The 10585-nt window shown below is 47.3% G+C and overlaps 1 protein-coding gene across 1 annotated transcript; it reads left to right on the forward strand.

Moving 5' to 3' along the window:
- The first annotated feature begins 655 nt into the window (after positions 1 to 655).
- On the forward strand, positions 656 to 1095 carry LOC127226509 (small cysteine and glycine repeat-containing protein 8-like). Its single transcript, XM_051190601.1, has one exon. It carries the CDS (start codon positions 732 to 734, stop codon positions 1080 to 1082), a length of 351 nt encoding a protein of 116 aa, XP_051046558.1. The 5' UTR covers positions 656 to 731; the 3' UTR covers positions 1083 to 1095.
- Positions 1096 to 10585: the final 9490 nt, after the last annotated feature.

Here is a 10585-nt window from a genome sequence, read left to right on the forward strand (position 1 = left end):
GGAAGTGCTTGCCCAAACAAGCCCTGTTCATCACAGCATCTACCCATGGGCAGCAGGTGTTTGTCAACCATCACCCAGGCGCTTAGGAAACTGTCTGAAAGAAATCATGCCTCCAGGGTTGTCCTCATGGCACAGGCTGATTGTCGCAAAAGGTTCTGGAATCCAGGTTCATATCACGAGAACAAGAAACCTTTCAAGAACCCAGCTGGTCAGGATGCAATCCCATTGTACACGAACACTTTCCCCGTTTCAATTTACAAAATATTCACTAGCAGTAGGACCTTCTACAAACCAATGGATAGGATCACCACAGACCGTCGACTGGCATCTGTGTATGGCACCCCGTGCAGCTTTGGCAGGGGAGGAAAATATAGCCGAGAGCAGTCTAATCCCACTGTGTCTTTTACAACAGTGGGGGCATGGGGGTGGGAGGGAGGAGAGGGAAGAGAATCAATGGCTGTTTATATTAGTGATAGCTCTAGACAGAGAATAAAAGAAAAACATAGCAAGTTCTTTCAAGCAAGGAAAATGCCTGAAGGAAGTACGCAAGTGTGCACCTGACTTCTGTTGGGGATATCTGCGTAGCAACGGGGAAGTGGATCTGACTCCAGGCTCACTTCCTCCTCAGAGTGGATACAAAAGGGGCTCCCCCAGCAGGAGGAGGCATCACATCTCCCTCTCCTCTCCTGAGTCTCTCTCCTCACTGCACCTGAGTCCTCTCTACTGACACCATGGGTTGCTGTGGCTGTGGAGGCTGTGGTGGCTGCGGCTGTGGTGGCTGCGGCTGTGGCTGTGGTGGCTGCGGCTGCGGCTGTGGTGGCTGTGGCTGTGGTGGCTGCGGCTGTGGTGGCTGCGGCTGTGGTGGCTGTGGCTGTGGTGGTTGCGGCTGTGGCTGTGGTGGCTGTGGCTGCTGTGGTTGCTGTGGCTGCTGTGGCTGCTGCAAGCCTGTGGTCTGCTGCTGCCGCCGCACCTGTTGCAGCTCCTGTGGCTGTGGCTCCTGTGGCTGTGGCTGTGGGAAGGGCTGTTGTCAGCAGAAGTGTTGCTGTCAGCAGAAGTGTGGCTGCAAGAAGTGTTGCTGCTAGGATGGCTGCTGGCCTCTGGACCTCTCCCATAGGTAACTATTATAGGTGAGTTTTGTCTATCTGGCTGTCTGCTCCCATCTGGTTTGTAGGTTACAATTGTGAACTGAATCTATCACCAGCCTGTGGGAATCTCACACTTTGTAATTTTGTGCCTCATCATCATTTACTAACATCATAGACATTAATAAACATGCAGCCTTCTCAGTTAATCACAGCATTTTAATAACAACTGTGACAGAATGCAGTCAAAAGACTTAATGATGCACCTTCCTAAAATGCCCATTGCTATGTTCTGTTTTAACCTCTGCAAAGCTTATGTGTGTAAACAATGCAACTCCTGTCTTAATAAATAAATTACACTGAACCAGTCTCAAAGATTCATCTCTTCCCACCCCCCATCTTTCCATTCTCTAAGCTTTCCTAAAGACAATGAGTGTTATCTCAGCAGATAAGGCTCGTGAGTAAAAAGAAAGTCAAGAATTACAGGTGAGATAAATAGTTGGCCCTTTGTGGATGTGAGAAGGGAGGGACATAGGGGTGGGACACCTTCTCAACCGGGGCCCTTCAATGCTATCAGCTCCGATGTACTGCCGACCAAAGGATAATGCAAAAATATTAGATCAGTTCCCAGACGTGTATGTATGAAGCCTGATTGATTTTGAGGATTCTCATTTGGAAGGCCACTTTCTGTCTGCTCCTAGAGTCCTTACCTACTGCATGCTGACTTCACTGTCCATGGCCTCATTTCTGAGATCACTCCAAAGACTCCGTGGGTCTCGTCGCCTTATCTCTGTAGTCCATTTCATATTTCTCTTGGACGATCTCACCCTCTGACTCATCTGTCCAAGATCTGAATGATAAAGTTGGGCTATAGCTAGTTGCCATGGAACTCCTAGCTCCTACTCTAAGCCACAGGTCAATGTCAGTTGTGATGTGAAGTCAACATTAAAAAACAAAACAAACAAAACTAAGGAAAGCAAACCGAAACCAGGCAAACCTCAAAGCACTCTCAGAGTGTCCACACACACAATGCAATATGTCCTCCTATGTCTCCTTAGTTAATCTCCTCTCATCCCCGTTCTCTGTAGACTCCAGATTCTAGCACTTTCAGGGATTATGTAGCAGTCATGTGAGACTGAAAAGTCTTGTTTGGCAGTCCTAGCAAGCACCTGGTGGCCAGACTGAACCAAGGGAAGCCTGCCTGCGTCCTGTAGTGTATTTCCCTTCAGTGTATTCTTAAGGTCCAGTTAGAGCATCTCCTTGTATTTCTAAGTAGAGCCCAGGCCAGGACAGAAATTTACATGGTAGATATGACACATGGAATTGTCAGAACTAGAGGGAACAAGAGAGCAATAAGCCAATGAAAACCTGCTTTAAGACTCAAGATGAGCCCTTGGAAAGCTAGCTGCCATTAATAGGGTGAAGTCTGGGTGTTGTTGGTGAGGTATGGGTCAGCCTCTTGAGACTAAGTTCACAGAGTGTATTGTGTATCACTCATGTTTGTCTCTGTTGCTTTGACCATCTGTGTGCATGTCTTAGTGTCTTCGCTAGGGGTTCTGTTCCTATGAAGAAGCAGCATGACCACAGCACTTTTAATTGGGGTGGCTTACGTTTTCAGAGGTTTAGTCCGTTATCATCATGATCTGACATGGTGGAGTGCTGGAAGATACGGTTCTAGGACAGAGCTAAATCTTGGCCTGCAGGCAACAGGCAGCAAACTGACACATGGTGTATCCAAACTACCACACTGCAGGAGCCCTGAGAGTCCGATAGCAGCAGGTTACCCAGGGCCCTTTAGTTACTTTCAGTCTGCAGGGTTCATTCTTGAACCCACGGTCTATCTCTTCCTCTCCTGTTGGTTTTCCTCTTGGACTTTTCTCTTCTCATGGGACCTGCTGGCTCCCAAGAGGAAGGAGTGAAGAAAGAGTTCAGGTTCATTCATCTGACCTAAGGGCAGCTGTTTCTCATACAGGACTCTGGAGCTTGGACAGTAATATTGATCAGAAGTATGGAGCACACATCCTTTCCTTGGACCTAAGACCCAACTCCTTCTAGACACTTGCTCTCCTTGACCCATTCGCTGGCAACGAGTTTGCTCTTGGCCCGTGGCAGTAGAAGATGTGTACAGTGAGAGGTTGATGGGTCACTGTCACTCAGTGTTAGTATAGATTTGTGAAGAAAGCATGGACTATTTTATTCTTAAGGCACATCACAGATGATATGGTCATAAGAGGAGACAGAACCAAAGCTCAGGGATCAAAGTTTATTGTTTCAGAGATCCTGGAGAGATGAATCCACCCACGCCAAGAAGGGGGTCACCTGGGAGTGATCAGCAAGGGAGAAAAATCAGTCACTCATGTGAGCAGCAAAATGAGGGAGGGCTTATGGGCTCATCGTGGCTGTTGTAGTGGAGTTTATAACAAAGATGCTAGCAGACTTCATTGGTACCTCCGAGTGCTACCAGGGATGGACAAAAAGAGAAACTTGTGACCAGATGTGACTTTATTATAGTGTGGTGGGCACCTCACTACCTAGCAGGTATGCTCACATTTTCCAGGACAGTGCACCACCGCCATTTAATGGACATCTTTTTCAGGCATGGTACTGATACAGGGATATCAAGACACAATTCTTTCTGCCCAATAGGTGACCGTTTGCTGTGGAAAAGGAGATAAGTGCAAATCTGCGATGCTTACTGGAGGCCAGGTGAGACAATAGACAAGAGCAAAGATTGAGTGAATACAGGGTACCAGGAAAGCGACCTGAGTAAGGATGACGCATATCAGGTCGCCGTGTTTTGTCATTCTTTTGTTGTGGGTTGAAACGTGTTCCCTTTAAATAGTTAAAGGTGTAGTTACAGCCCAGAGGTGGTGGTGCACGCCTTTAATCCCAACATTTTGGAGGCAGAGATAGATGGATCTCTGTGAGTTCGAGGCCAGCCTGGTCTACAGAGCAAGTCCAGGACAGGTTCCAAAGCTACAGAGAAACCGTCTTGGAAAAAAAAAAAATAACGAACAAACACACAAAAAGGTGTAGTTACATTAAAGTGTGGTCATCAGGGTAGGTCCTGGTTCTGTGACTGAATAGGTATAGACATGCACTGAAGGAAGAACTGTGATCACAGAGAGAATGAGGGGGTTGCATAGCATTGTTGGTTGTCCTCACATCTCAGTCCAGAGCCTCCTCCACGTGGTCTTCACCCGGATGCTCTCTGAACTTCAGCTCTGCCTGCACGGGGTCCCCTGAATCACAGATCCACCTGTACTGAGTGATAGGGAGAGCAAACAGTGCCAAAGCTTTGAGGAAAAGAAAGGCAAAGGTTTTGTTCCGGGAAGCTGTGATGGTGAATCTCGTTTGTGAACCTGGCAGGGTGTAGCCTCACCTAGGCCACAGACCTTGGGGCATAAGGGTTATCTACATTGGGTTAACTGTGATAGGGAAGACTCAGCAGCACCATGGGCTGGTAAACTAGAATCACTCTCCAGGAGGTTGGAGAGATGTCTCAGAGGTTAAGAGCACTGGCTGCTCTTCCAGAGGTCCTGAGTTCAATTCCCAGCAACCACATGGTGGCTCACAGCCATCCGTAATGAGATCTGGTGTCACCTTGTGCCCTGTGGTCATACATGGAGGCAGAATGTTGTTTACATAATAAATAAAATGTTAATAAAATAAAATAAAATCACTCTCCAGCTCTTGTTCCACCAAGCTTGGCTTTGTAGCTGAGAGCCTTTCAAAGAATTTTTAACCTGAGAAAGAAAAGCCTATTTTAGCAATTCTCAAAACTTCAGAAGATGTGCGGTTTGAGTAAGACCAACTGTCTTTTTATTTAGTGGACAAAATGGCTTGTGGTTGTTAGAGATAACTTGAGTCTGGGCTCCTTTCATTGGTAAAAGGAGCATAGATCTGACTTGTGCAGGCTGATCTCAGTTGTCACCTTGGCTTGGCCTGGAATTAAGTAAGAAACATGCCTCTGGGCAGGTCCTTGAGGAATTAACTGAAGGAGCCTTCTGGGGGGGGGGCAATACCTTTTAGTGGCAGTTCATACAGGAAGAGATCTGAGGGGAAAGTGGGCCAGCTTATTTTGCCTGACTGCCTTCACTCCCTGTTGGTGAATGCAGCTATCCTGTTGCTGCCTCTGCAGCCTCCATCCTTTGCTAACATCGGAACACATCTTCTCTGGCTTTCTTACATGGGCTGACGGTGAATGGCTTTCCAGGAATCCTCCATCCTCCAGGCTCTTAGCAGCAGATTGGGATAGATGAGGTGTCCAGCCACTTGGATGAAGCTGCCATGCTCCTAGCCCCTTCCACTGTGCAAATAGCCATCTTAGACCACTCGGTTCCTTATAGTTATCCTGTAAGCCAGTCTTACAAATCTGCTTTGTAGCAAGTATTCATTCTCTGGTCCTCTAGAGAACCTTGACTGATGCCTACCCAAAGAGAAGAAAGAGAAGTTTTTTTGTTTGTTTTTTGTTTTTTCTCTCAGAACACAGCTTTGAGCATGGCCTAAACCTCAAGGATCCTTTAGGCTTATAAGTCTAAAACAATAGAAAGAAATGAGCAAAAAACACAAATCCCAGATCATTAAGGAAGATCTCAAATGATTTTGCAAGCAACCTGAAATCTTTTTTTCTTATTTTTATTTTTACTAATAGAATTCTTACATATCGATTCCAGTTCCCTCTTCCTCCCTCCCTCCCGTGATCCCCAACACCCCCCCCCATCCCATTCCCCACCCACTCCACAGGGACGGGCTGGCCTTCCAGGAGGCATCATCAAAATCTGTCTTGTCATTTGGAGTAGAGTCTTTTCTGTCTCTGGTTAAGGGAGTATCCCTCCATGGGGAATGTGATCCCAAAGTCCTTTCATGCATCCTTGCTCCATTATCAGAGGTTCCTTAGTTTGCTCAGGTCTTCTAACTGAGACCCCTGTTCAGTGGGTCTGAGCCGGTCCAATGCTGTTTTCCCAGCTATCAGTCTGGGGGGGGGCATGGGCTCCCCTTTTTCAGGTCAGCTGTCTCTGTGGGTTTCTCCAGCCTGGTCTTGACCCCTTTGCTCATCACTCCTCCATCTCTGCAACTGGATTCCAGGTTTTCGGCTCAGTGTTTAGCTGTGGGTGTCTGCTTCTGTTTCCAACAGCTACTACATGAAGTTTCTAGGATGGCAGATACGTTAGTTATCCATCTCATTATCAGGGAAGGGCTTTTAAGTAGCCTCTCCACTGCAACCTGAAATCTTAACAAGGCTCTCTTTACGGTGAGAATGTAAGTGAAAGACAAGGGGCAGCTCTTAACAGTCAGTGGGGTTCCAGGGCTTTGCAGAGGACAAGTGAATGTAAAGCCAGTAGGCGTGGCCAGAGGTGAAAGAGTGGGGGAAGGGTGAGCGTCTGCAGCAAGAAGGGAAAGCAGGGTGAAATCCCCAAGAGCAGCTTCCCTGAGAAAAGCTGTGATGAAACTTTGCTGGGGAGGCATAGGTGCATTCACACTGGAGAGGTCTCTTCTTACCTGTTACACCAGAGCACAGTCTTTAGCATCAGAAAGTTTAGATCATGCTTCATGCAGTGCACGATTTTAAATGGCGGCAGGGTATGCTGTGAAGTAGAGAATTCATAATGTCATTATGATGAACAAAGGTGATTCCAGATCACCCTGATAACATGGGGAGCTGTTGCTGATTTAAAATCTTTTTGTTGTTGTTGTTTTGTTTGTTTGTTTTTGTTTTTTTGAGACAGGGTTTCTCTGTAGCTTTGGAGGCTATCCTAGAACTTGCTCAGTAGACCAGGCTGGCCTTGAACTCACAGAGATCCACCTGCCTCTGCCTCCCAAGTGCTGAAGTTAAAGGCCTGCACCACCACCACCATCTTTGTGCTCTCTTCCGGCTGGCATCATCTGAAACAGAAACCCCTGAAGGATGTTGAGCAGTCATTGTAGGAAGAGCAGCTTCTTCCCCACAGTACATTCAGCCCTGAAGTTAGCAAGGTCAGTGTGGTCTGTTGATGCTTTACTCATCAGCAGTGATGCGATGAACTCCACACAGAACTAATGTGTAGTTAGAAAGCTGGGGAAGCTAAAGGGGCAGCGTCAAAATTTTAAGTGCACATCATAGCTGAAGTTATAGGAAATCAAACAAAACGAGCCTGTCATCTGGCCTCCAGGCCAAGGGTGAATGTTCTCAATAGATAGACATGAAGAAAATAATTGTATTACCTATATTTCAGTAATCAATGTTTCTGGAAAACTGTACAGTATGTATGTGTGTGTAAAACTAAATTTTGGATATATTCATGAACTTGCCTTTCACGATCTGGAGCTGAGTTGTCTTCTAGGGATTCAGATGGTGAAGGCTTGGTCCCCAATGCAGCAATATTCAGAGATGGGCTTGGTCCTGAGGGTTCTGATTTCATCAATGAGTTAATGCACTAATGGGCTATGGAGAGGTGTTGGAGATGAGTGGGGTCTAGTTGAAGGGACTGGGTCCTTGTTCCCAGCTGCTTCCCCTATTGCTTGTCTCCACTTTATACCCAATGGCCATCGGCTCTGCATTTGTCCCATCAAATGCTTCCTGCCATACTATTTTGCCTCAATACAAGTCCTCCGGGATGGGGCCAGGCAAGCATGAGCTGAAAGCCCTGAACTCGTGAGCTTAAATGTTTCTTCTGTCCTTCAAGTTGACTTACTTGGATATTTTTAGTAACAGTGACGCGTATATGGTCTGTAACAAGTGCTACAGACACGGAACTCTGGTGGAAGAGAAGTAGATCCTTGAGTCCCGCTACTATGATGACAACCAGGACTGTGCAGTGCACAAGAAAGAGGGCTGTCCTCAAGGCTGCTGGCCACTCTGCCACCACTGGTGTCCACCAAAGGCTTTTTCTGAGGATTTGGGAGAACTTTTAGGAAGAGACAATGGAATTTTTCAGTGGTCATTTGTATTTTATTACGGAACAAAAAGAGTACTGGATAAGTATGGATAAAGAAAAGGAGTAGAGACAGGAAATGAATAGGAAAGCAGTTCTATACATCAAAAAGTATTTGACAGCATGCTCTGAATGAGCACAGTGGAGTGACTCCTGCAGGAGTTGGCTGCTTGTTTCTGGAGAGAAAACACTTCAGATAGGGAGGTTAGAAACACTAAAGCAGAGAAGAGGGGAACTCAGGATCTAGAAGCAAAGCCACAGTCAGGGAGATAAATCAGGACAGGCAGGGGACAGGGCAGCTGATACGGAGGTTGGAGGAAAGGCCCTGGCTTCCTGGTAGCCACAACCCAGAAACAGAGTAACTGACATCCTAGCAGCAACACTGCTTCTTGCAGCCACACTTCTGCTGGCAGCAACACTTCTGCTGACAACAGCCCTTCCCACAGCCACAGCCACAGCCACAGGAGCCACAGCCACAGGAGCGGCAGCAGGAGCGGCGGCAGCAGCAGACCATCACAGGCTTGCAGCAGCCACAGCAGCCACAGCAGCCACAGCCACCACAGCCACAACCACAGCCGCCACAGCCACAGCCACCACAGCCACAACCACAGCCACCACAGCCACAGCCACCACAGCCACAGCCACCACAGCCACAGCAACCACAGCAGCCTCCACAACATCCAACCCGATAGCACCTGCAGGTGGTACAACTGTTGCAGCCACCACAGCCACCACAGCCACCGCAGCCACAGGAACCCATGGTGTCAGTAGGGAGGACTCAGGTGCAGTGAGGAGAGAGACTCGGGAGAGGAGAGGGAGATGTGATGTTTCTTCTGCCAGGGAGCCCCTTAAGTAGCATCTTGGGAACGGGTAAAAGGAAGAATGGAGGACACATGACCTGTGGTCACTTCCTTGTGGAACAGCTGCTGTTTTCACAGCAGGGTCATCCAAGTTCTTCTTTGTTTACATCCCATGCACTTCACATGACCTAGCACACTTGCTAGCAGTGACTTTTCCTTTGTGAAGCTGTGTTAGAAGCAAGTCAGGAGATGCCGATGTGGAGGTGGGGAGGGGCGTTCACTTTCTCGGCAGCACACTGCATCTTTCGGATTTGCAGGGAAGTGGACATTCGGCTGGCTGGCTGTCAGCAGCCTCTCCCTGTTCCTCCTCAACGCCTTTCCCTTCATCACCCGTTTGAACTCACCATGCTGTAATAATAAGAACTCTCAAAGGAAAAGGCAAGTTAGGAATATCTAAATAGATTTTTCTTCAAAAAATGGTTACATTTACATTACTGTGATTTTTCGCACCATTAGCTACCCAGTGAGTTTGCATGCTCTCTACTTAATTAAAAGAGAGAGAGAGACTACAGGAAATGACATGATCATCCCCCCCCCCTTTTAAACTCATTAAGCTGTGACCTGGTACAATCTTCTCTTCTCTCCCCCCCACCTCCTGTTACTAAACTAACTCCCTTCCTGGTCCAATCCACAAGCTTGGATTTAATTTCTATACATGAATACCTGAGCAGAGTAGTAGTGTAGAGTGGGTCCTTTCCACTAAGTCAGTTCATACCTCAGCACCAAATACATCCGCATTTCATTCTGGACTCCATCTTTTTTGCCTGGTCCTTCTGAGGCACATTCAGTATCCCACTTTCACACTCAAGTCAAACGTCCCTCCGAATTACCAACTCTCCACCCCAGCACTCGAAACAGGCCGTGTATGGCAATCCTTAAAAGTCCTGTCTGAAACCTTCCTTTCTCTGACTGCCGTGTCCACTCTCCCATTAGATCCGTTGTCTCAGCTCTTCAGCAGCTTTGAACCTGACCACACATCTCCACTTCTACTCAAGTCGAGCTTTGTGAACCACCCAAGGGCACAGTGTTACAGAGGAACAGACCCAATGAGCCCACAGAGCATGCAGCCTTTGTTCTTGCTCAGATCTTCACAGAACAGCTTAACCAGGCACAGGAAACAGGCCATGGGCAGTGAATCATGGCCACCACAGACAGGAAAGATCTTTGGTGACCTCACCAATGCTTGCAGATGCCTGTGAGTTCTCAGGGTTCAACTGAAAGGCTTTGTCCATATATTCCTTGGAGAAAAGCATTTACTTGGGTTTGTGAGGTTTTGGTATAAATGCTTGCTGTCACCTTGCTTGTGCTAATTCTCCAACCCCACCACAACTTGCAGCAATGCACCTTACCTCGTTGTAGTAAATGTCTTTTCACTCAATGCTGACCTCCATCGGCTCATCTGTGATTCTGTTGTCCTTGCATTATGCCCCACTTGGTGGCCCAATCTTGATTTCTCTAAGAAGCAAAACAGCAAGAAAAGGTTCTACGACAGAAGAGCCCACCCGTGTTAGGGTCTCAGTGTATCTTTCAACCATATTTAATATTGAAACACAGGGGGGAATAAGCTTCTTCCTGCCCCCAAATCATTATGTCATCAAAATGCATATTCCAGAATGATTTTGTTTGGTTATGAAAATTGTCATTAAATCTGAGCGCCCCATAGATAAATCACACTGCAATGCTTCCCATGCAGAGGTCATGATGTCCATTGCAGCCCAGCTGACCCCAC

This window comes from Phodopus roborovskii, unplaced genomic scaffold (genome assembly GCF_943737965.1).
Source record: "Phodopus roborovskii unplaced genomic scaffold, PHOROB, whole genome shotgun sequence".
Lineage (NCBI taxonomy): Eukaryota > Metazoa > Chordata > Mammalia > Rodentia > Cricetidae > Phodopus > Phodopus roborovskii.

Coding starts and splice junctions, on each gene's coding strand:
- LOC127226509 (XM_051190601.1), top strand. CDS start 732: ATGGGTTGCTGTGGCTGTGGAGGCTGTGGTGGCTGCGGCTGTGGTGGC.